General features: G+C 48.7%; 1 protein-coding gene across 1 annotated transcript in view; it reads left to right on the top strand.

Annotated features, from left to right (window-relative positions):
• Positions 1–25,571, top strand: part of LOC308577424 (mucin-16-like) — a 61,833-nt gene extending 36,262 nt beyond the window's left edge. Inside the window, exons 60-79 of the mRNA XM_081177551.1 lie at positions 630–775; positions 862–929; positions 1,296–1,468; positions 1,920–1,946; positions 3,594–3,736; positions 6,055–6,122; positions 7,317–7,489; positions 8,942–8,968; positions 9,061–9,206; positions 12,535–12,602; positions 12,993–13,165; positions 14,795–14,931; positions 16,760–16,827; positions 17,612–17,766; positions 19,305–19,468; positions 21,279–21,346; positions 21,479–21,651; positions 22,622–22,660; positions 22,862–22,941; positions 24,771–25,571. Of these exons, the coding sequence (XP_081033677.1) occupies positions 630–775; positions 862–929; positions 1,296–1,468; positions 1,920–1,946; positions 3,594–3,736; positions 6,055–6,122; positions 7,317–7,489; positions 8,942–8,968; positions 9,061–9,206; positions 12,535–12,602; positions 12,993–13,165; positions 14,795–14,931; positions 16,760–16,827; positions 17,612–17,766; positions 19,305–19,468; positions 21,279–21,346; positions 21,479–21,651; positions 22,622–22,660; positions 22,862–22,941; positions 24,771–24,869 (2,195 nt within the window). The 3' untranslated portion in view covers positions 24,870–25,571. The remainder of the gene's footprint in view (positions 1–629; positions 776–861; positions 930–1,295; positions 1,469–1,919; positions 1,947–3,593; positions 3,737–6,054; positions 6,123–7,316; positions 7,490–8,941; positions 8,969–9,060; positions 9,207–12,534; positions 12,603–12,992; positions 13,166–14,794; positions 14,932–16,759; positions 16,828–17,611; positions 17,767–19,304; positions 19,469–21,278; positions 21,347–21,478; positions 21,652–22,621; positions 22,661–22,861; positions 22,942–24,770) is intronic.
• The last annotated feature ends 274 nt before the right edge of the window (positions 25,572–25,845 follow it).

Below are 25,845 nucleotides of genomic sequence, written 5' to 3'. Positions count from 1 at the left end.
ATCATGTGTGCGATGCTCGTGAGGTCATGCGCATGCGCCGGGCACCCACAATGCGGGGCGGACCCCTCACCACCCCTGCACTTCTCATTATGCCCTGTAGACCTATAAGCAAAAGGGGGCGCTGACTTAAGTTTTTTTAAGGGAGGGCAGCAGTTCCAGGGCCCAATGAACCAGACCCAGAGGGCTCAGACCCCTTGGATGACCCCCCTTCTGGTGGGAGGATCTGGAGAAGAGAAGCCCAGCACACTGTTCGGAGATGTCTGAGGCAGTAGGACAGGATAGTGAGGCTGTGAATACCTCCTGTTGAACTCCAAATCTCATCATCTTCAGCCAGCATGGCCAACGGTCAGGGGTGATGGGAGTGGTAGTCCCACAACATCTGGAGGGTCAAGTCTGGATAGGCTTGCATAAACAAAAAATGTTTTTGGCTGGAGTCAGAAAGAGTACAGGAAAGGCATCCGCCTGTTGTCAAGAGGCAGGGAGTTCCAAAGGGTAGTTTCTGCTACACTCAGAAATGGATTTCTTCCAAGTGTAGAATGAGTATTATGTGCTGGTAATGCAGACTGGTGAAGTCGGGGGGGGGCATACATGGGGCAAGGCTGTGATCTCACAGATTATCTTCCTTACAGCTGCCTCGCCCACCACTCTTCGGCCTCCAACGGCAGTGAATCACTTTACGGTGAACTACACCGTGACGAACCTCATCTACAAGCCAGAGATGGGCACTCCCCAGTCGAAGGTGTTCAACGCGACGGAGAAGGCCCTGTCAGCACTGGTAAGCCCCCCCCCCCACCCAAGAGCACACCTTCTGCTTTTTAAGGGCAGGAATAAATAAATGACAGCACCTTCCTTTCTGCCTAGATGGGTCGAGCAGTGCGGACAAGCAGCGTTGGACCTGCGTTCATGGGATGCAACGTTTCGGAGTTCAGGTATGGAAGCAGATGGGTGCTTTCTTATCATTATTTTAAAGGTGGTCTTTGAAATTTTATCAGGCAAGTAAGAGATGCAAAATCACGAAGCTTGATTGTGAATTTAGTCCTTGTATTAAAGGCCTCAATACACATGTTAATCTCTGGCAGGGCAAGCGGCTCACATGGAGCTTTCCATGGTACTGAAACGTCTGACCTGTCTTGTCCTCTTGGAGGTGTCAACTCCAGCAAAGTCCCTGCTCCTTGCCAGAACCACTGGTCCTTTCCTGGGACATCTAATTTAGGGCCAAAAGTGTTGAATTGGAAGGAGGAGGAAAAGATCCCACTTAGGAAGAGTTTTTAAGTTTTTAACCTTTCCATTTCCAGATCCATAGATGACGGGAAGAGCACTGGCGTGGACAGCGTCTGCAGCTACCAGAGAGACTTGATGGCATCCCCTTTTGACCAGGTGCAGATGTATCGGGAGATTGCCAACAAGACAAAGGACTTCACCAAGATGGGGCCCTACGACCTGGACCGGGACAGCCTCCTTGTGAATGGTGAGGAGAGGAAGCTTGCTGTTATGGCTGAAGCATGTGGAGGTGTTCTTGTGGAAATCAAACCACAGGACAACTCTTGTTTCTCAGCTGAAGCTTCTCTTTATTCCAAATGCCCGGGGCAGAGATCTCTGCTCTGCTGAGAGCCAGAGAGTCCTCTAAACATGACACAGAGGCCAGAATATTTCTGCAATGATTGATAGGCCATAAGCGCAGAGACTTACATCCTCAAATATAAATACAATATTACATAATATTCAAAGCAATATTTCAACATGTTCTAAAATAGTTGCTTACTCTTTAAATTCAGCTTGTGTTGCTGTGATTTACTGGCAGTGTATGGTTACATGTGTTAGAACGTTGTTCTCCATCCTGATTTCTTTAGCCTGGGTGGGACATTCCCACAACAATGTGCTCTCTGCTATCTTCTAACAAGTCTTCCCTCCTTCAACAGGTTATCATGAACCATCTCGTCAACCCAGTAAGTGTGCTATTCACAGAACTGCGACACCTCAACCACATCCCAGCCGAACATAGAAAAATGCCCTAGCAGCAGCTTCCCAGCGTTCCCAGACCTGCCCTGGAGATGCTTGAGATTGAACCCTATGCTTTCCTTTAAATTAAAGCAAATTCCCAGCCCTTGTGGCCAGTGGCGTAGCGTGGGTTGCCAGTGCCCAGGGCATTCAAGCATCACCCAGGAGATTGCAGCCACAGATGTAAGAAAAGTATGGAGAGGTCACTTCCTGATTTGCATGGAGAAGCCATTTTCAGTGAAGCCCAGCGACGGAAGTGTGCAGCTGTGTTGAGGCAGCACCAGATATTGAAATTTTGCGCCCGGGGCAACCACCTCTGGGGGCCCCCCATGCTACGCCACTGCATAGGGTCTGTCAGTTGTTGGCATAACATCTTAGCTTCTGCTTTGCCATGTATCTCAGCCTCGGGACAGCCACCCCTGTGACCCTCCCTCACACCATGCCACTGCTCGTGACCTTACCTGCTGCCTTGTGGGACAACTGGAAGGCCCTGCACAAATCCAGAGTGGAGTCCCTAAGGCTGTTGGATGGTGCCTTGTCAGCCTGCTTCCAGCAACTCCTTCAGTCAAGCGAGTGCCAAACGTCTTGCTCTGCTTTCTTTGGAGAGCCAGTGTGGTGTAGTGGTTAAGAGCGGTAGACTCCTAATCTGGGGAACCGGGTTCGCGTCTCCGCTCCTCCACATGCAGCTGCTGGGTGACCTTGGGCCAGTCACACTTCCTTGAAGTCTCTCAGCCCCACTCACCTCACAGAGTGTTTGTTGTGGGGGAGGAAGGGAAAGGAGAATGTTAGCCGCTTTGAGACTCCTTAAAGGGAGTGAAAGGCGGGATATCAAATCCAAACTCTTCTTCTTCTTCTTCTTACAGGACCACCTCTCCTGGTCTGCCCCACAGAGGACCTTAAGGTCCATGAATAATCATAGTTTAGAGGTCCCGGGCCCTAAGGAAGTCAGATTATCCTCCACCAGGGCCAGGGCCTTTTCAGACCAGGGCCCTGCACGATTTAACCTCCTTCCGCAGGGCCTGTAAGACAGAGCTATTCTGCCTGGCCTTCAGTTTGAACTTAGCCTGATCTTTTATTCCCCTTCCTTCCCTCCGTCTCCCCTTTTTATGAAGCTTCCCCACTCTGGGATCCCACAGCTAATTCTCCCCTGGTCTCCTCACTGGCCCAAATAGGACTAATTTAGCCAGCTAGCCCTGGCGATCATCTAATGTTTATTGGATGGATTTCCCCCCTAAATTGATTTTTGAATTCTGAATTTATTGTTATTCACGTTTTATACTGTATTTTATGCTGTTTTTTGTTGCATCAATTAAGTGTTTTAAATTTGTTGTTAGCCTCCCTGAGCCCGTTTTTTGAACTGGGAAGGGCAGGGTATAAATAAAATTTTATTATTGTTAATGATAATGATGATGATGATAATAATAATAATAATAATATTAGACCCCCTCAGCGAGACCTCCAGACACATGGCTCAAGCTTATGGCATTTCAGGTGCAACATGAAAAAACTGTTTCAGCTCAGCTCTTGGAGAGCACAATATTCTTGAGGAGACAGACATGTACGTCAATAATGGCTTATTCTTCTCCGTTATGCAGACCTTGTCCCAACTCCTCCCCACCCTCCAGCCAGTGAACGCTTCACGACCAACTTCACTCTGACCAACCTCAGATACAAAGCGGAGATGGGGGATCCAAGTTCGAAATCTTTCACTTCCACGCAGAGAGTTGTGACCACTTTGGTGAGTCTCAGTATCCCTGTACTTCATGGGTGCAGGATATTAGTAGGTCTGGATGAGAAATTTGGTCTTTGCAAAGTCTTGTATGGTCTGGCATGTTCTCCAAATGAGGAGCAAAGACCTCTGTTCTTTCGCCACTTCCATGGGAAGAAGGCCCATTGAATTCAACAGGACTTACTTCTGAGCAGATAGTCATAGAATCATAAAACTGTAGAGCTGGAAGGGACCCTTAGAGTCATCTAGTCCACCCCCCCTGCAATGCACTAATGTGCAGGTGTCCCATATGGGGACTGAACATGCAACATCATGCTCTAACCAGCTGAGCTATCATGCGCTGGTCACAATCTACCTGCTTTTTCCAATGTGAGCATTTTTATTTTTTGCAGGGGAGGGGAATCAATTAGTGCATAAATGAGACAGAATACGTATGCGCTGACAGATTATGCCTCACATTCCTACCAGCAACAAGAGTGATAATTATTATTGGTAATTAACAGTGGGTTGGCTCTATCTAAGTCCTAAGAGTAGACTCACTGAAATTAATAGGCCCAAGCTAGTCAATAGATATTAGCTTCAGTGGAGCTACCTTGAATAGGGGCAACATTGAGTACAGCCCAATATCGTACAATAATCTGTTAATTATTATGGAATATATAATTACTATTAAGCATTCTTAATATCATTTTAAGCTGCCTGTTCCAGTATTAGTACAGTGGTACCTCAGGTTAAGTACTTAATTGGTTCCGGAAGTCCGTTCTTAACCTGAAGCGGACTTTCCCATTGAAAGTAATGGAAAGTGGATAGATCCATTCCAGACTATGGAAAACACCCCCTAAAACACCAATTTAACATGAATTTTACTGTTTAATGAGACCATTGATCCATAAAATGAAGGCGTTAATCAATGTAAGTAAAGGTACAGGGACCCCTGACCATTAGGTCCAGTCGTGGCCGACTCTGGGGTTGCGGCACTTTGACGAGCTTTCGATCTGCTAGGTTGGCAGGAGCAGGAACCGAGCAACGGGAGCTCACCCCGTCGCGGGGATTCGAACCACCAACCTTCTGATCGGCAAGCCCTAGGCTCTGTGGTTTAACCCACAGCGCCTCCCGCATCCCTGATAATCAATGTATTGTACTATAAAATAAATAAGACAGTATTTTAGATGAAAAAAATTAATCCCTTGCAGAATCTCAAAATTTTCCTCTTTCCCCCTCCCACAGGGCAGGTGGGCTTACCTGGCCAGGTGCCACCCATCTTGCTACAGCTGGGGGTGGGGCAAGGGTTGGTAAAAGGTTTTCAGCCCAGGATGCCCAGCAGGTCGCATCCCAGCCCCAAAGTTACCGGTAGGTAGCGAAGACAAAGAGCAGTGAAGCTGTTAAGAAACAAAGATGAGCTTGGGCCGAAAACCGAGGAAAGCTCGGAAAACTCACTTCCGGGTTAAAATCATTTGTAACCCGAAAAAACATAACTTGAAGCGTTCATAACCCGAGGTACCACTGTACTATTACCATTAATCTACTCATAATAATCATTCATCTATTATTGTTACTGTTAATTTATTATCTCTCAACAACAATAATAGCAACATTTTTTTAAAAAACCACCTATGGTTCCTCCAGTGAACTCGGGGTCACCACCCCCTAATCGCCTCTCACAACAACGTTGTGAAGTAGGCCAGGCCCCAAGGTCACCGGCCCAACATAATGTGCAGTCATACCTCATGTTACGTCCGCTTCAGGTTACATTCTTTCAGGTTACGTCCCGCGGCGACCCGGAAGTACCGGAAAGGGTTACTTCTGGGTTTCGCCGCTTGCACATGTGCAGAAGTGCAAAGTGACATCACGCGCATGCGCAGAAGTGGCGAATTGCAACCTGCGAGTGCGCAAACACACCGCTGCGGGTTGCGTTCTTTTCATGTTGTGAACAGGCCTCCAGAACGGATTCTGTTCGCAACCAGAGGTACCACTGTACAGTTGGTTTAGTCATAGAATCATAGATTCATAGAATGGTAGAGTTGGAAGGGACCTCCAGGGGTCATCCAGCCCAACCCCCTGCAATGCAGGAATCTCAGCTCAAGCATCCAGGACAGACGGCCATCCAACCTCTGCTTAAAAACCTCCAAGGAAGGAGAGGCCACCACCCCCTGAGTAAAAAGTAGGTTCTACTCTGTTCAACGGGACTTATTCCCCAATAAGCGTGTGATGCAGTCTTTCCTAAACCTGGGCCAAAGGGCCAGGCTAGATGCCAGACAACCCAGAGTCAGAATTGAATAATTCCTTATCCAGAGTCGGGCTAATATGAGATTCTTTTCTGCCTTTAGCTGGGCCAAATGTTGAGGAAAAGCAGCGTTGGAGACGCCTACTCTGGATGCAACGTTATGGCTCTACGGTAAGACGTCTCGATATTCCGGAACCTTCCATGTGGCTATAATTGATTTGAACCCAAATGTTGCCAGTATTTTCATTCCAATGAATTTCAACACCAGTGTCCTGCAACCTTTAGCCGAGAATCATAGAATTGTTGACTTGGTTTAGCAAAGCAATGAGTAATTCTGGTTGGTTTGTTTTTTGGAAAATATGTTATAGGGTTGTTGTTGTTGTTTTCAGAAATGTTTATTAAAGTTTTTGCAATACAGTAAAACTACATCTAGAACATCATAAAAAAGAGAGAAACATCAAAAGAAAAGAGAGAAAGAGAGAGAAACATCAAAAGAAAAGAGAGGAAGACAAAGGAAGAAAGGAAACAGGAGGAAGACAATAGAGATGATAATAAAACACACACACATATATATGTTAATAAAAGGAAGGGCAGGGATTGAAATATACACAATGGAACATGATGAGATGAAGATGAAAAATAATAATGTTAAAATGAAAAATTGTTTTAAATAATAAAGTGACAAGTAGATTAAAATATGTTTTATAATGCAGCAAGATAGGAAGAACAAGGCACACATGAAGGAAGGGTGGGAAAGCAACTTTTAAACATTTAATTCAGATTAATTTGTTAAATTTTTTGAACAGCAATACAAATTACTAAAGATATACTGGGGGAAAATAATAATTGTAGAGTTGGAAGGGACCCCAAGGGTCATCTAGCCCAACCCCCTGTGATGCAGGAAAAGAAATTCCTGTTCAGTCAGACTAAAGGGTGGTGCACCAAAACACTTTTAAAAAAAGAAAAGGGAATAAAGGAAAAGGAAAAAGAATATAAAGCAATCAATGGTAGGATTTGAGAACCACAGGCCTGGCCCTCCAGATCTTTTGCTATCTGGCCCTTGGCAACTCTCCATAGGCCACACCCCCTCTCCCTAGGCCACACCCCTCTCCCTAGGCCACACCCCTCACTTCACTCCCCAGCTGACTGATTTTCACCAGGCTAGAGATATGCCCTGGACTGCTGATCTTGCCCTTTACTTGCCTGCAGAAGATTCTGTGACCGTGGGTAGTGGCTGGCCAGCGGTACGATTGCCTTGCCCATTTCTGCCTCTGGCATGCGGCCCCTGCAGTGCAGCCCCCGGGCCGGAAAAGCGCTCAACCCCTGCCTGCTTAGGGACTGACCATTGTGCCTTCGATCTTGCAGGTCTTCGGATGGTGGGACAGCAACTGCGGTGGACACAGTCTGCAGCTACCAGCGAGATGCGACGGCACCACAATTCGACCGAGTGAAGGTGTACCAGGAGCTGATAAATATGACCAATGGCTTCACCAAGATGGGGCCCTATACTCTAGACAAGGACAGCCTCTACGTCAATGGTGCATTTTGAATAATAATAATAATAATAATATTTATAGCCCGCCACTCTGGGAGGCTTTCAACAGAAATAAAAACACAATGAAGCATCCACAATACTTCAGATGTCTTCTAAAAGTTCTATAGTTTTTTTATTTCCTTGACATCTGGTGGGAGGGCGTTCCACAGGGCCGGTGCCACCACCGAGAAGGCCCTCTGCCTGGTTCCACATAACCTCACTTCTCGCAATGAGGGAACCGCCAGAAGGCCCTCGGCGCTGGACCTCAGCGTCCGGGCAGAACGATGGGGGTGGAGACGCTCCTTCAGGTATACAGGGCTGAGGCCGTTTAGGGCTTTAAAGGTCAGCACCAACACTTTGAATTGTGCTCAGAAACGTACTGGGAGCCAAAGTAGGACTTTCAGGACCGGTGTTCTATGGTCTCAGCGGCCACCCCCAGTCACCAGTCTAGCTGCCGCATTCTGGATTAGTTGTAGTTTCCGGGTCACCTTCAAAGGTAGCCCCACGGAGAGCGCATTGCAGTAGTCTAAGCAGGAGATAACTAGAGCATGCACCACTCTGGTGAGACAGGGCGCAGGCAAGGAGGGTCTCAGATGGAGCCCTGGACACAGAATTGACCTGCACCTCCATGGACAGCTGTGAGTCTCAAATGACCCCCAGGCTGCACACCTGGTCCTTTAGGGTCACAGTCACCCCAGAGAGGACCAGGGAGTCCCCCACACCTGCCCAACCTCTTGTCCCCCCCCCCCGAACAGTACTTCTGTCTTGTCAGGATTCAGCCTCAGTCCATTAGCTACCAACCACCTCCAGGCAGGTGACTCCAGGTGAAGAGTCTTCTGGATCAGCAGAGAGAGAACACCTGGCTTCACACACAACAAACTTCCCCAGTCAGCAGGCTGCAAGACGGACCCTGAATACATCTTTGAGGGGGGGGGTTAGATAGCATGGCCGCTAGTCCTCATGAAGGGCAGGAGTAGCAATTTTGTTTGTTTAGCTATAAGCCCTAGGCATAACAAAAGGCCATACCAGCTGAGCCACCCATTTGGCAGCTGAGGCAAATGAACCCCCAGGAGTCCATAATTTTCTTCTTCCGACAGCAGGAAACCATACAGACTCATTTGATGCCATATTTTTTTCCCTTGCGGCTTGATGGATATATTTCACAAGGATCTTTGAACAGAGGAGGCTGGGTAATGCAGTGAACAATGTCCCCTGTAACTGGTTTTTTGGAACACACAGAGGGTGATCTCTTACTGCACCATCCAAATATAAAGGATATTAATATTAAGCATTAATTCTGCAGGGGAAACCACAATTCTACAAGGAGGCACGAGCTCATCTGCAGTTAGTGACAAAGCAGTCTCTGCTTGGAAGCCTTTATTTTTTATTTTTTAACACAGGGGGCTCTTGTTTCTTGAGCAGAAAACTTAGTTTCTTTACTGTCTTTCCTTTCCAGGTTACAGCGACCTGCGTAGCATTCCGTGTAAGTATTCCGAAGTGCCACCATGCAAATGGAAAACTCTCCGATCGAAATGACTCCTGCCTTGAAATTCACATTGCTTCTCCTCCTTCCAGATCTCCCCGCCGCGACCCCTGCCAAGATGCCAACTTTGCGGAATTTCACGGTCAACTACACCTTGTCCAGCCTCCCCTACGTGCATGACATGGGGACCCCGGGTTCTCGCAAGTTCAACGCCACGGAGAAAGCCCTGAACTTCTACGTACGTTTCATACCCCACCTGCAGCACAAGTAGCCCAGTCCTGGAGACTTCCTGGTTAGACTACTGCCCTGCATTAGATGTGGGGCTTGCCCTTGAAGACTGCCTCCAGTGCTAGAAACTCCGATAATATAAGCTAGATGCCAAATGGTTCCTTAAACCAAGGTTATAGTTGCCAAAATGGAATGTCTATTTGCCAACTGGCTCTAAAGTCCAATCGGTCTTTAATGTCCCTTGAAGGACAGCCAAATTTAAATAACAATCTGACACACAGCTGTGAGGCATTTGCGAGCTTTTTTGCGGAGAAGGTCCTGTTGCTCCGCCATGACCTCCCTGCCAATTTGGATACAATAAAGGAACTGGAGGCCCCTCGACTGTCCTCGGGTCCAGTATTGGACCACTTTGACCGGATATCTCCAGCCGATGTGGACAGATTCCTCCAAGCTGGAAAGCCCACCACCTGTCCTCTTGACCCGTGCCCGTCATGGCTGATTAGAGCGTGTCCAGACGAGGTGCGGGGCCCCCTGGGGGATATCATCAATTTGTCCCTTGGCACCGGGATATTCCCAGGGGAACTGAAGGAGGTGGTGGTGCGTCCGCTCTTAAAGAAAACATCATTAGATCCCTCAGATCTATCCAATTACCGCCCGGTCTCGAATCTTCCATTCTTGGGTAAGGTGATTGAGAGAGCGGTTGCTGAACAGCTTGGTGGGTTTCTGGATGAAACATCTGCTTTGGATCCATTCCAGTCCGGCTTCCACGCTGGTCATGGGACCGAGACGGCTCTGGTCGCCCTAACAGATGATCTCTGCAGGCAGCTGGATCGAGGCGGGTCGGGGCTGCTGATTCTTCTAGATGTGTCAGCAGCCTTTGACATGGTCGATCATGAACTCCTGGACCACCGCCTTGCCGGCGTGGGGATCCAGGGCACAGTCCTTCAATGGCTGCGCTCGTTTCTCTCTGATCGGGGACAGAGGGTGGCGCTTGGGGGGGAATTGTCATCGCGTCACTCCTTGGTGTGTGGAGTGCCTCAGGGCGCGATTCTCTCCCCGATGCTTTTTAACATCTTTATGCGCCCCCTCGCCCAGCTTGTCCGGAGTTTTGGGCTGGGTTGCCATCAGTATGCTGATGACACCCAACTCTATCTGTTGATGGATGGCCATCCTGACTCGGCCCCAGACACACTGACCAGATGTCTGGAAGCTGTGGCTGGATGGTTACGTGGGAGCCTTTTGAAGTTAAATCCTTCGAAGACAGAGGTCCTCTGGCTGGGACGGGACGATATGGGATCGAGGGGGCAACTCCCATCTCTTGCGGGGGTGCAATTAGTGCCAGCACCGTCCGTTAAGAGTTTGGGTGTAATCTTCGATACCTCCCTCTCTATGGAGGCGCAGATTACAGCTATAACAAAGGCGGCATTTTTCCATCTCCGCCAAGCTAAGCAGTTGGCCCCTTATCTCTCTCGCCCTGACCTAGCCACTGTGATCCATGCGACGGTCACCTCCAGACTGGATTATTGTAACTCGCTCTACGTGGGGCTGCCCTTGAGACTGACCCAGAAACTCCAGCGGGTGCAGAATGATGCAGCGAGACTCCTTACGGGGTCTTCGCTGCGAGATCACATTCACCCGGTGCTATACCAGCTGCACTGGCTCCCGGTGGAGTACAGGATCAGGTTTAAGGTGCTGGTTTTAACCTTTAAAGCCCTATACGGCCTAGGACCCTCGTACCTACGGGACCGCCTCTCCTGGTATGCCCCACAGAGAAACCTACGGTCTGCAAATAATAACATCCTCAGGGTCCCAGGCCTCAGAGAGGTTAGGCTGGCCTCAACTAGAGCCAGGGCCTTCTCGGCTGTGGCTCCAAACTGGTGGAACGCTCTGTCACAAGAGACTAGGGCCCTGCGGGACTTGACATCTTTCCGCAGGGCCTGCAAGACAGAGTTGTTCCGCCAGGCCTTTGATCAGGGCGCAGCCTGACTCCCTCCTCTGGCAACCTGCACAGAACTTTGCTTAATTGGTTGCCATCAATTTGATTTAATTAATTTTTATAATGAAATATTTTTAGATTGTGTGATTATTTGACTGTTGTTAGCCGCCCTGAGCCCGGCTTTGGCTGGGGAGGGCGGGATATAAATAAAATTTATTATTATTATTATTATTATTATTATTATTATTATTATTATTATTATTATTATCATTATTATCATTATTATTATTGATGGACTGACTGTGATTGATTCTCAGCTAAGCATCTGGCTAGTTCACCTTGAGCTAGTTTTAAAACTTTTTGTGCTCAGGCTGCACACAAAAAAGAACTTTGGTTCCAGAATTTCATTCTGAGTTATCTGTTTTTAGCCTATTGTCATTTTAATTTCTTGAAAGTCTTAAATTATGGCTGTTCCTTTTTCTTATGTATATTTTTATTGCTTTACCCTTTTTTTGTAATCAGCTTTGAGGCCATTGTTTTGCTTTTGTGCAATCAAGCATTTTATTTTATAAAATAAATAAGTGGCATATGGGCCTGGGTTGCTAAAAGGGGCTCTTGCCACTGGACATCACTGTTAGTTGTGGGTCCTTGGGAAATGCCTCCCTGGGCCAACTCTTGATGCCTCTTCCCTCTTGAGAAACCTTTAATATCCCTCTTCCTATCTCTTGTGTGCATTTATTTATTTATTTTGCAAAAATCTATACACCTCTTGATCACAGGAAACCTCAAAGCACTTTACAAAAAGAATACAAGAGTAATAGTAAAAACAATTACAGTGGTACCTCGGGTTAAGTACTTAATTCGTTCCGGAGGTCTGTTCTTAACCTGAAACTGTTCTTAACCTGAAACACTGCCGCCGTGCAATTTCTGTTCTCATCCTGAAGCAAAGTTCTTAACCCGAGGTACTATTTCTGGGTTAGCGGAGTCTGTAACCTGAAGTGTCTGTAACCTGGAGCGTATGTAACCCGAGGTACCACTGTAAAACATTCAGAAAAATAACAACAAACAAAACCAGCAGCAACCTAAAAACTCATCAGCATTCTAAATTTCTGAGTCTAATAAAAAAAAGTTCTTTAGCAAGTGCAGCAAAGAGTACAGGGAAGGTTCCTGCCCAATGTCAAGAGGCAGGCAGTTCCAAAGTTTAGGTTCCACCATGTGCTGAAAGATCAATTTCTTACATATGCAGAATCTTCTTCTTCTTCTTTGGCGATCGCTCATTAGGTGGCACCATTAACAGTGCCCCCTCCGCAGATCATTCTGCCTTTCAGGCAAGGCTTTCAAAGCGACTGATCTGCAGGTGACAGACCTCTGCCAATATTTTCCTTTCCTTTCCCCCCTGCAGATGGAGCCTCTTTTGAAGAAGACACACCTTGGCCCGGCGTTTGCATACTGCCAAGTGGAGAGATTTCGGTAAGAGGCTGGGGTGGGCAGCTAAGAGGGTGGGCCTTCCAATTCCAGCCAATTCCCCCGGCAGGCCTCCCGAGGTAGACTGCTGTTGAGCGTGGATGTTCCATATACCCATTTTGAGCCCCAGCACACACACCCTCCCATTGATAGGGTCTGGAAACCAAGCCTTATGAGGAATGGTTGAAGGAGCTGGGTATGTTTAGCCTGGAAAAGGGGAAACTGACAGCCATCTTCAAATATCTGAAGGGCTGTCGCAGAGAAAATGGAGCAAGCTTGTTTTCTGCTGCTCTGGAGCAGAGGACCCCCTTTCATTGCAGGGGGTTGGGCTAGATGACCCCTGAAGGACCGCCTCTGATTTATACGATTCTATAATGCGCATTTGCCTTTCCTTAGGGCTCCACAAACCAGGCATGCTGCGGCGGTGGACACTGTCTGCAGCTACTGGGAAGACCTTATCCCTGCCCCCTTTGACCAAATGAGGCTTCACCGGGAGATCAGCAACCTGACGAGGAACGGCACAAGGCTCGGCCACTACAGCCTGGAGAAGGACAGCCTCTCTGTGAATGGTAAGCCAGTTGGGGGCCAGAGACTGGATGGGAAGAACCCGAGACCCATGGAAATCGACAGGCTTAAGCCATTCATCATTGCGCCCATTCATCTCACTGCGTTTGCTCCTTTCCCATCCTGAGGGCCTGAGTTACCTTCCGAGGGCCACATGCCAGGGGTGGGCGGGACCAGGTGCAAAAGTGGGCAGGGCAATGGAGATTCCTTTAGTTGTGATTCCTGCATTGCAGCAGGTTGGACTAGATGACCCCCAGGGGTCCCTTCCAACTCTACTCTTAATGGAGAAATCTGAGGGCTCCCTTGGGCAAAAAACAAGGACACCAGCCAGGAATACCAGAGCAAAACAGCAGCCAGTCGGCTTGGTCTTGATTGAAGACTGTCGCGACAGGACTCCCACCTGCCACCAGGTGGAACAAGATGGAAGCCCCAAACAAAAGAGCTTTTATTAACTTTTATTAGCTGCTAATCCCCATGTTACACCCCCCAAACTACATCACTAATGCATCATGCTTACATCATGAAAGGGGAGGTCTGGTGGCAGGAATCTGAACATCCTGGACCCTGCCCCATGGTTCCCCTTGCCCTCCACCAAACATCCATCAAGGGTAACAAAAGAAGATATTTACATTTCCCTGTTTCCCAGCCAAGTTAATCCCACCCTTTGGTCTTCATCTGGGTTTGTTCTTTCTGGAATGGCTACCTGTCTGGCTCTCAGGTATCAGGATGCCAGGAATTATCCCTCAGGCAGAGGGGCTGCTGAGGAGCTGAGCTCACAGGTCTATATGAATTTCTGAAGTTTTCCCAGTGAGCCAGTACATAGAGACATTTGTCGGTGAATTCTTACAATTGGTATCACGCAGCAAAGGCCCTTTGAATAGATAGGAAGAAACTGTGATGTAGTGTTTTGTAGGGACAAGTCACAAAAGTCACAAAAGTGATTGTGCTGGTTTTGGTAGTGGGCTGCATGTGCATGATATTTGCTGGAGGGGCAACCCCCCCCCAACCTATACATAAATTCCTGCAACACTACGATTCTATAAAATGTAAGCTTTGTAGAGAATAGGCTAGTTTCCACACACACACACACACACACACACACACACACACACACAGCCCTCTCTAGCCTTCTCCAGGCAAGCTAGAGGCCGGATCTGAGTTTGAAACACCCAAGGAAGGTGTGGAACAAGGAGGGCCTAATTCTTTTTTTTAAAAAACCCGATTCTCAGTTTTGTACATTTCAATAATTTTACAACCATTTTAACATTTCAAAACTCGACTTCCTTCCCTCTCTTTCTCCTTAATTTTTTTATACTATTTTTTGCATATTCCAAATTAACTTAATTGACCCATTTATTCATTATACAGCACTATTTATACAATAATCCTGCCAATGTTCTTATCTGTTTACAATTTATTTCTGAATATTCAAAAAACCGTTTCCACTGGGGAGGGCCCAATTCAGTCCTCCTTTGAGGGCGACTACATTCACACCATGCCTTTAAAGGGAGGTCCTAAGGGAAATCAGGACAGCTTCCGTAAATCCAGGACCGTTGTGGTAAAATAAGGACACCTGGAGGTCCTGCCATTGCCTACACACTTGTTCACCACCTGCTCCTTCCAATTCCTTGCAGGATACCCGCCAGTCCTCAGAGGAGGGGAGGAAGGAGTTGGCTATGAGCTCGGCTTCACGGTCATCAACCAGAACTTGACCCACACGGACCCGTCGTCTCCAGAATACCAGCGCGTGAAGTCTGCCATCGCCCACGAGGTCAGGATCTGTGCGCTGGGACTCACCAGACCCTAGAGGGCATAGGAGCCTTGAGGAAAGGGTCTCACGCACTTCCTTCAGTGTCCTCATTTTCTATGTGTTATATTTATATTGAAATAATTTCAGTAGTAAAGAAATGAAGTGATAGAAAGGGGGGAAAGAGGAGAAGTGGGGGGGGGGGAACCAAGGATGTGATATATATATATATATATATATATATGTAGGTTTTGGTGTCTTCGGGTGTCTTCCCGTGTAAGAGTTGGGGTGTCTAGGCGACGTTTCGACGAGGTCTCACTCGTCATCTTCAGGCTGGTGCTTTCGGCTTCTTGTTACTAGAACAGAGCTTCTTGTTACTAGAACAGTTCTAGTAACAAGAAGCCGAAAGCACCAGCCTGAAGATGACGAGTGAGACCTCGTCGAAACGTCGCCTAGACACCCCAACTCTTACACGGGAAGACACCCGAAGACACCAAAACCTACATTCCTGTACCCGTGAAAATCTACGAAAGCAAATATATATATATATATATACACACACACACACACACACACACACACACACACACACAAAATGCAATGTAATAGACTCCCATTCATTGCAATCTAAATTGATATAGTGTTATTATCCGTGTTAAATTTTTAATTGACCATCCTCGCACCTTTCTTCTGCCGTTCTGGAGTTTAAGGAAGAAGAATGACAAAGCCTGTTTTGTCTAATCCCTTTGTAAAGCTGTCCCTAAGAACAGCAGCTGGATCAAACCCAAATTCTGAAACCCTCACAGCAGTCTGTGCAGATAAAATGCAGCACTGAGATCGCTTCCCATTCCTATTTTTATTTTACCATACATACGTATGGCAACCCATGTCAAATTTCCTTAAGAATAGCTCAATAACAACAACAACAAACTCAACAGCTTTGCCAAAAAAAAGACCAACTTTTGTGTCTGGATCTTCACTTTTTGAAATATGGCACAAGCGCCTTCCATTATTTGTAGAGCAGGCCCATAGCTCAATTGTAGGGCGTCTGCTTTGTATGAATTCTGCTTTCCCAGATTCCACCCCACAGCATCTCTAGGTAGGGCTGGGAAAGACCCTCTATGTTAAACAGTGAGGCTGCGTGGTTTTTCTCACGCTTTGCAATGCACAGAGGCAGCGTGGTGCAGTGGTTAGAGTGTCGGGTTAGGACCTCAGGGCCCAGGGTTCGAATTCACACCAATCCATGGTGCTCAGTGGGTGTCCTTGTGGGCTAGTCGCTCGCTCTCAGCCCAACCTACCTGGTAGGGCTGTTGTGAGGGTAGTGGCGTAGCGTGGGTTCTCAGCACCCGGGGCAAGGCAAGTAATTTGCGCCCCCTAACCCGTGGATTTTAGCACTCGAGTCTCTTCCGCGCCCCCCCCCGATGTTGTGCCAGGTGCAGCAGGCCCCCCCTGCACCCCCCACGCTACGCCACTGCTCCCACCACAAGTCTTCAGGACAGCCATCCGAAGGCTGGCGCGGGGAGAAGGTCTCTCCGCCCCACCGCCAGGCTTCGGAGCAGCCTTCTGAAGGCTGGCAGCGGGAGGAGGTCTCTCCGCCCCACCGCCAGCCTTCGGAGGAGGTCCGAGGACAGTGGGGTTCCTGCTTCCTCGAGGAGGGCCGGCCAAACGTGCCCCCCCAAATGTTGCGCCCGGTGCGGCCGGCACCCCTGGCACCCCCCACGCTACGCCACTGTGTGAGGGTTAAGCGAGGTGGAGGGAAACTGTATTAGCCACCTCCTCGAAGGATGCAAATGCAATAATAATAAAAATAATCCCAGCAGTTCCTAATTTTAGTTTGTTCCACCCATTCCAGTTAAATCAACTCTTCCTCCGGAGTGCCATCCGAAACGGATTCAACATTTGCAAAGTAACTGGACTGAGGTCAGTACTGATAGGAAGGAAAGTGTAAGCAGTTGTCCAGGCTCCTGGGACACCTACCTGAATCAGAGATAAGGAATCTTTGGACTTCTTTATGTTGAGGGGCTCCAACTCCCATCATACCTTGCCTGTTGAGGTGCTCCAGCTCCCATCATCCCTTGCATGTTGAGGGGCTCCAACTCCCATCATCCCTTGCATGTTGAGGGGCTCCAACTCCCATCATCCCTTGCATGTTGAGGGGCTCCAACTCCCATCATCCCTTGCATGTTGAGGTACTCCAACTCCCATCATCCCTTGCATGTTGAGGGGCTCCAACTCCCATCATCCCTTGCCTGTTGAGGGGCTCCAACTCCCATCATCCCTTGCCTGTTGAGGGGCTCCAGCCCCCATCATCCCTTGCATGTTGAGGGACTCCAACCCCCATCATCCCTTGCATGTTGAGGGACTCCAACCCCCATCATCCCTTGCATGTTGAGGGGCTCCAACTCCCATCATCCCTTGCCTGTTGAGGTGCTCCAACTCCCATCATCCCTTGCATGCTGAGGGGCTCCAACTCCCATCATCCCTTGCCTGTTGAGGGGCTCCAGCCCCCATCATCCTTTGCATGTTGGCCTAATGGGAGATGGGAGTCACAGATAAGAACATCAAGAGAACCTTGTGGGATCAGGCTGGTTTTTTGAATTAACCATGTTGTTTAGAGGGATTGCCTGCGTCTTGGGGTTGGGTTTGTTTTTGTCTGGGATGTCCTCTTGCCCCTGACTCTTCCTCTGCACATTGCACTTCTCAGGCACGGCTCCATCGTGGTTGACTGCAAGTGCTACTTTGACCCGGCGACGAACACCAGCCACGAGCTCGTCCGAGAGACCTTTCAGCAGGAGACGAGGAACGCCACGTCTCTGTGGCTGGGAAAGCAGTTCCAGCTCAAGGGCGTGACGGTGCGAGGTACATAAACACCCTTCAGCATAAATCAGGAAAGGTCACCGGCTGTGAAAAGTAAAACACGCGTGGTTCTGTTGGCTCCACGATTTGGACCAGGGCAGCTTTTGGCTCAGTTGATCAATGAAAGCCAACAGACTCAGGAGATCCAGGAAAAATACTCTTTTTAATCAGCTGAGTAAAACAGAGGGCAACACTTTCAATACAGAGAAAGAAACTGCTGCAAGGGAAAAAACTTTCCCCTTGCTCTTTAAAGCAGGGGTCAGCAAACATTTTCAGCAGGGGGCCAATCCACTGTCCCTCAGACCTTGTGGGGGGGCCGGACTATATTTTTTGGGGGGAATGAATAAATTCCTATGCCCCACAAATAACCCAGAGATGCATTTTAAATAAAAGCACACATTCTACTCATGTAAAAATACACTGATCCCCGGACTGTCCATGGGCTGGATTTAGAAGGCGATTGGGCCGGATCCAGCCCCCCAGGCCTTAGTTTGCCTACCCACGTTTTAAAGCTTCTCCATCCCCGCTCTCCCCCTCCTTTCCTCCTTACAATTCCTATTGGTTGAAAACTTGCAGCTAACAGACTTCCCTAAACGCCCATTTCATATCTACTTCCTGATATGTGCCTCCTCCCTTTACATACAACCCATGTTCATGTAAATTAGCAGTTTAAGGACAAGGGGTGTGTTTTTTAATATTAATGAGGCTCTAGAGCATGCGCAGAGCCCTCGAGCTAGCATCTGCTAAATCTCCCAGTTTAGGAACTAACCCTAAACTATGGTTGCCAGATTTTTTTTCAATGAATCCGGGGACATTTTTTAAATTATTATTATTTTGAAGCTGAGTAGCAACAGGGAGCCAGTAGTGGGGATGGTGAGGCAAAATACCCTGGGCCCACGCACACATCCATATTGTATAAAGGTGCAAAGCCCTTCCTTCGCACCCTGTGAAACATAAATGTGCAGAGTTTTTAAAAAACTGGGGAACGGCGCGCCACACGCCTGTGACTCCCGAGCCTCCCCCGATCTCCTGCCCCCTTCCTCCTTTGTTTTGACTGATCGGGGGAGGCTCGGGAGTCGCTGCCGGCTGGCCGTTGCCCAGTCTTTTAAAAATTCTGCGCATTTATGTTCCACAGGGTGCAAAAGAAGGGCTTTGCACCTTGAGTGGCAAAGAAACCGCACACCTTGCGCCCCTCCTGGGCAATGGCATGTCAAAATGCAAGCAGATAAATAGGTACCGCTCCAGCGGGAAGGTAAACAGCGTTTCCGTGCGCTGCTCTGGTTCGCCAGAAGCGGCTTAGTCCTGCTGGCCACATGACCCGGAAGCTGTACACCGGCTCCCTCGGCCAATAAAGCGAGATGAGGGCCACAACCCCAGAGTCGGTCACGACTGGACCTAATGGTCAGGGGTTCATTTACCTTTACCTTTAGGTCATGCAAACCACTCTTTTAAGTAATATCAGCTGGGAGCACTGGGAACCAAGGGGACGGTGGCCGAAGGGGTATTTTTTTGAATTTTTAGGATCCTTCCTTCCTCCCCAGCTCCCGAATCGGCCATTGAGTCTGCCACTGCCGCCCTGCCGCCCCAACTCCAGATGAAGAACTTTGCGGTCAATTTCACCATCACCAACTTGCCGTACGCAGGGGAAATGGCAGATCCCGACTCGGATGTCTACTGGAAGACCAAAATGAGTCTTGAGAGTGAGGTAAATGGCTCGGGAGAGACGCTAAGCAGAGTCCAGACCTCACTCCTGACTTTGGCTGCGGCCCTCCAGAGCACTCTGCCAGGCCCCTGGGACTCCCTTCAGGCTTGGCCCTGACCAGCCGTCTTTCTCTCCCTCCTCAAGTGTTTTGGTCTGGCTGGAAATATGTATATGAACTGTTATTTCTCAAACTTCTATATCCTGCCTTTCCTCCCCAAAGTTCCCAAGTGCGAAGTTTAAGAAACAAAGCGAAAGCATTCTAAGAGCCGATCCAAATATTTTAAAAGAGTTAGAATTAAAATCATCTCAAATCATGTTTTGTTTTATACTCTTTATTGGAAAATGCAGAGTACAAAATTAAAACTGCACAGGGTAATTATAAGACACAAGAAGTAACACCTATGTGGGAAATTAAACAGAAAAAATATATTGTGCATATTACAAAAAAGAGGAAATTGTTATTGCAGTTAACCATACCTTAATCAGGATGCGGGTGGCGCTGTGGTCTAAACCACACACAGAGCCTAGGACTTGCCGATCAGAAGGTCGGCGGTTCGAATCCCCGCGACAGGGTGAGCTCCCGTTGCTCGGTCCCTGCTCCTGCCAACCTAGCAGTTCAAAAGCACATCAAAGTGCAAGTAGATCAGTAGGTACCGCTCCGGCAGGAAGGTAAACAGCGTTTCCGTGCGCTGCTCTGGTTCGCCAGGAGCGGCTTAGTCCTGCTGGCCACATGACCCGGAAGCATGACACATGTACGCCGGCTCCCTCGGCCAATAAAACGAGATGAGCGCCGCAACCTCAGAGTCGCCCGCGACTGGACTTAACGGTCAGGGGTCCCTTTACCTTTACCTTATACCTTAATCAAAAATGGTATTTATAAAAATAAATTCCAAATATCATTAAGTTTGTCCATGGACAATTTTTTAAATCATCTCAAATCATGTATTTATTTTGTTTATCCTGTTTCTCTGAGGTGCTCAGTGTAGCTTATGTGAGGGTGGTGGGCCTGAAAGGTCACTCAGTGAGCTTCACAGCCGAGCGGGGATTCAAACCCTGGTCTCCCCCCGAGCCGAGAGGGCAGCCAGCCTCCATGAGGAGCGGCTACCACAGGGGCACAGCGAGCAAAGTCTACCCGTTGCCTCCTTCACAATGCCCACAGTGAGGTTGGGGGCACAATCCTTGCCTTGCCCCAGTCATTGGCAATGCATATTATGCCACCCGACTAAAAATGTTCTTGTTTTGCTAAGTGAACTAAGTTTAATACATTCAAATAAAGTGGCTATTATTTCCAGAAACTATTTAATTGCTGAAGGGTGAAGGGGCACCTGCTATGTGTGTGTGTGCGCACCTTAAAACCTGTGTAACAATGGCACCGGCCACGCCAATGTGATATGACTCAAAGAGGGACCTGAATTACACCTCTCTCTGGCAACGTTCACCCTAAGTTTCCAGAGAAAGCTGCAGAGATAGTGCAGGACAGTGCGCACCCCGGAAATGATCTCTTTCAGCTTCTGCCTTCTGGAAGAAGGTCCAGGGTTATAAAGACTAGGACTAGCTGTCTGAGAAACAGTTTCTACCCAAATGCGATTTTGATTTTAAACCCAGTGTAAGGTAGTCTCTGTGGGAGTATATTGTATTTAATTATGGGGTATCAGAGTTTTTAGGGGGCTAACCAGGCTGGGATAGCAGGCTTGTTGGTTTTTGAATGTCTAATGTAGATTTTTCAATTTCATTGTTCTGTATAGGACAATGACAATAAAGATTATCATATTGTATCATATCAATCCTGTTCTCCCCTTCTTCCTCCAAACAGCTCCACCAGTTATACCAGCGCAGCAGCCTGCAGAGGGAGTTTGTGCAGTGCTCTGTCGAGAGCTTCAGGTGTGTGTTTGTGTGGTTCGAAGGCAGTCTAAGTGAGGGCCAGTAATCTCCGCTGCCATTGGGAGTCTCCAACATCCCTGCTTAAGTCATGGCGGTTGACCAACATTTGGCTATGATTTAATTTTTGTATAGACCGACCGGCCAGCAGACCGAGACGGGGGTCGACGCCGCCTGCGCATTCGCGATGGATTCGTCCACAAGGACGTTTGACCGAGCTCTGGTGTACGATGCGTTTAGGAACTGGACGGGCAATGCCACAGCGTTGGGGGTGTACACATTGGACAACAGAAGTCTGCTGGTCAGCGGTAAGAGTGCAGTGGGTGCCAGAGGTCCTGGACAATGGCAGAAGCTTCCAGGGGAAAGTCAGAAGGGTCTGCAGGATTAGGCCAATGGGTCATCTAGTCTAGCGTCCTCGTCTCACTGTGGCTCAAGAGTCACTCTCCCCCTGCCATGGCTTCCAGCGACTGGAAGCCAGAAGCATAATTGCCTCCAAGGCTGGGGTGTATGGGGTGCTAAAGGCACTGGTGTTTGTGTGTTACCTCTGGTGGGGGACATACCATGCTCCTTTTGCAGTCGTTGGTCCACCTTTGGCCCCTACCTGCACCCAAACTCTCACCTGTGGCTCCTGGAAGCTGTCAGCAGGCAACAGCGGCCACAACCCAAGAAGGGCTTCAACTGGCTGGCTAAACCAGGAGAGGGGAGCTGATGGGTCCCAATCCCTCAAGGAGTTAGGGACTTTCCTTGCATGCGGAAACAGACTCCAGCAGACAGGGTGGACGAGACCAAGCGTGGGTCCAGTGGTCAAGAAGGTGGTCTCTGCACATGCTGTAGAAGGAAGTGAGGAGAAGATGGAACTCACCTCCTATCTGGGAGAAGGAAAACTCTGGTCCTATACCTTGAGGGACATCTTTGGGAGAAGAAAAGGCTAAGGAGGAAAGTCTGCACAAATCTGGAGTAGAGTCCCTAGGATGGTTGGATGGCACCTTGTCAGCCTCCTTCCAGCAACTCCTTCAGCCAAGCATCTTGCTCTCTGCCTTCTTTGGACCCCATCAGTGAGGCCGAGAGGGGAGTCTTGTCCTCTGGGCAGCTGAGGACCTCCAGACACAACACCCAGAGTCCAAAATGACTCCCAGGCTGCGCACCATTCAGGACCAGGGAGTCCCCCACACCTGCCTGCCCCCTGTCCCCCAGAAACAATACATTAGATGGGGCCCTCTTGGCTTGATTCTGCTCTTGGGTTCATTTCACGCTGTTATGTTTATGCTCTATTTACAGGTTATCCTTCAACAGTGACCCCAGTGCACCATCAAGGAGGTTAGTGATGCTTTATTGGTTCAGTGTTGATTCGAGGTTGGAGGGGTCCCGGTTTCTGGTGGGTGGGTCTCCTCTTTCAATTCTTCCACCGTCCATCAGATTTACTCAAACGCCCCAGCCTCAGAAGCTGCCCATTTTAATTCTCCACAATGCCATGGGTCAAAGCCTGCCAACATTTAATACTTTTTTTTAATCTTTCAGGATTACCTTTCTGGGCCATCATCCTGATATGTCTGTCTGCTCTCCTGGGCTTCCTCCTCCTCTTCCTCATCTGCTTCCTGGTATGTTCATCCTCTTTATTCAAGACAGAGTGGAAAGGAAGTTCTTTCCTCTTTTTTATCATTCTTTATTTTAAGAATGTCCTGCCAACCTAGCAGTTCGAAAGCACATCAAAGTGCAAGTAGATAAATAAGTACCGCTCCAGCGGGAAGGTAAACGGCGTTTCCGTGCGCTGCTCTGGTTCGCCAGAAGCGGCTTAGTCCTGCTGGCCACATGACCCAGAAGCTGTACGCCGGCTCCCTCGGCCAGTAAAGCGAGATGAGCGTGGCAACCCCAGAGTCGGCCATGACTGGACCTAATGGTCAGGGGTCCCTTTACCTTATTTTAAGAATGCACACAGTGCTCACGCATTTTGGGGGTGGGGGCATGGTTGAGGTTTCCCACTTCTGACACCAGTTGCACCCAATGTGGGGGAAATCGCATTTCCCCAGAACCATTTCACATGGAAGGGGGCTGGAGAATGCTGTGGGACTTGCGCAAGTATATGTATATATATATAGCACTGGGAAATGCCCTGGTGTGCTGATGGAGGTAGTTTTGGGAGAGGAGGACCCAAACGGCATTTAATTTCAGCCAGGCTGGCAGAGGGGGCCTCGCTATCTTGCCTTTCCCTCAGATGCAGCCATATTGAATGGCTCGTGCAAGCCAGGCTGATGGACTTCCCTCTGACACAGCTAGGTGGAACAGTTTCTCCCAGCCGGACCAATGGAGGGGGCCTTCCTGCCTCACCTCACTGTCTGACGTAGCCAGGTGGAATGGTTTGAATGGTGCTCGGAAACGTATTGGGAGCCAGTGTAGATCTTTTAGGACCAGTGTTATACGGTCCCGGTGTCCGCTCCCAGTCACCAGTCTGGCTGTCGCATTCTGGATTAGTTGTAGTTTCCCAAGTCACCTTCAAAGGTAGCCCCACGTAGAGCGCATTGCAGTAGTCCAAGCGGGAGATAACCAGATCATGCAGCACTCTGGAAAGACAGTCCATGGGCAGAGAGGGTCTCATCTTGCGTACCAGATGGAGCTGGTAGACAACTGCCCTGGAAACAGAATTGACCTGTGCCTCCATGGACAGCTGTGAGTCCAAAATGACTCCCAGGCTGCACACCTGGTCCTTCAGGGGCACAGTTGCCGCTATGCAGCCACAGCGAGCATCTGTAAGGGACTGGCTGGATGAAGGGGTGGGAGGTGCCAATTGGGAAACCCCCAAGAGAAACCCCAGAGGAGGAAGGCTCAGAGCCTGGGAGTTGGTGGTGGGACACTGAGAAGAGGTCAGAGGGAGAAGATTGGGAAGCTGTGCCGGATGCTGACGGAGCAACAGGGTTTAGTGAGCGGGAAGAGGCTGCGACAGGGAGCAGTTCAGACTCTGAGGCTGAAGTAAAAGTAGCCCATAGATCAAGACCATAAGGGGAGGGAAACATAAGGTTCAGTCCAAGCCAAAGTCCAGGCGGAACAGCTCTGTCTTGCAGGCCCTGCAGAAAGATGTCAAGTCCCGCAGGGCCCTAGTCTCCTGGGAAAGAGCGTTCCACCAAGTCAGGGCCAGTACTGAAAAGGCCCTGGCCCTAGTTGAGACCAGTCTAACCACCTTGTGACTTGGGAACTCCAGAGTGTTGTCATTTGTGGACCCTAAGGTCCTCTGCGGGGCAGACCAGGAGAGGCTGTCCCGTATTCAGCCTAGAATAGCATTTGCTTCTTTTGCTGCTGCATCACACGGTTGGCTCATGTTCAGCTTGTTGTCCATCTGCTGGTGCAGGACAGGAAGGGGAGCATTGTCCGCACACAGACTTGTATGACAAGTGTTCTTTTTCTCTCTCTCCTCTGTTCTTTCTGCACCAACCAGGTTGCTTTCTGTCTGCGGAAGAAAGCCGGGAAGTATCAGGTGCAACAGGACATCCTGGGTCTCTACTTCCCGCACTTGGATATGAGGAAAGCGCGATGATGTGCAGACCCTTTTGCGGCCTCGACTCTCTGCGCCCCACGAGGTGGGAGTGGGGGGTCTCCTTTCGCACACTGCTCCCACCGTCCACAGCAAACAACTGTTTTGGCACAGCTGGAACAGACGTCTAGATTAAGAAGTGAATCACAACCAATCAACGCTAGCTTGTCTTGGACCAGAGAGAGAGAGAGATGGTTCCTGCATTGCGTGGGGTTGGACTAGATGACCCTCGTGGTCCCTTCCAGCCTATGATTCTGTGACTATTGAGCATGCTCTATGAGATATTTTGGACATTGACCTCGGCGACCCTGAAGACTGCCGGATTCAGAACTGAGTGGGGAAGCTCCATTCCAATTTATTTATTAATGCACGGTGGACTTTGGAATGTAATTTTAATATATATATATGTAGCCACAGATTATTTAACTATTTGTAGACGGATTCTGCCTGGGATGCAGATCAGTGTCAAGTCTTTCTCCCCCCTCCCCACGTTCTCTGAAATGTCCAGAGATGCGTCGAAGGAAGTTCAGACTGCATTGCACTTTAGATTCCCTTAGAATTTTGCTTTTCAGCCTTTATTGGCATACCTTAGACAGTAGAATTGTTTTTTTACAAACCATCCATAAAACATTCGTAATATTAAACTCATAAAACATAAAAAAGACTCAGTAGCCACCATGAAATAAATTAAGCAGTTTTAAATTTGACTTTCTATGTCCGGCCACTCCTCTTTCCGTCCTCCGTCCAGGGCAGTGGAAGGCATGATCACAGACACATTTCCCGCCAGGCTAAAGCACTTATGGAAGGTGGGGTGGAAGGTTGGTGGAGGATGTGGCCTGACAAGAGAGCTGCGGCCCCGGAAAGAGTCCTAAGGGTGGGGGGGACACGAGCCGGAAGTCTCTTGCCCCGTTTTACCTAAAACAAAACAGCAATATTTAGTGATTGTTGGCAGATATGGTTTTTCTATTTAAGGAAGGGA

Source organism: Podarcis bocagei (genome assembly GCF_964188305.1).
Source record: "Podarcis bocagei genome assembly, chromosome: 18".
Lineage (NCBI taxonomy): Eukaryota > Metazoa > Chordata > Lepidosauria > Squamata > Lacertidae > Podarcis > Podarcis bocagei.
This window is presented reverse-complemented; position numbering and strand designations above follow the sequence as displayed.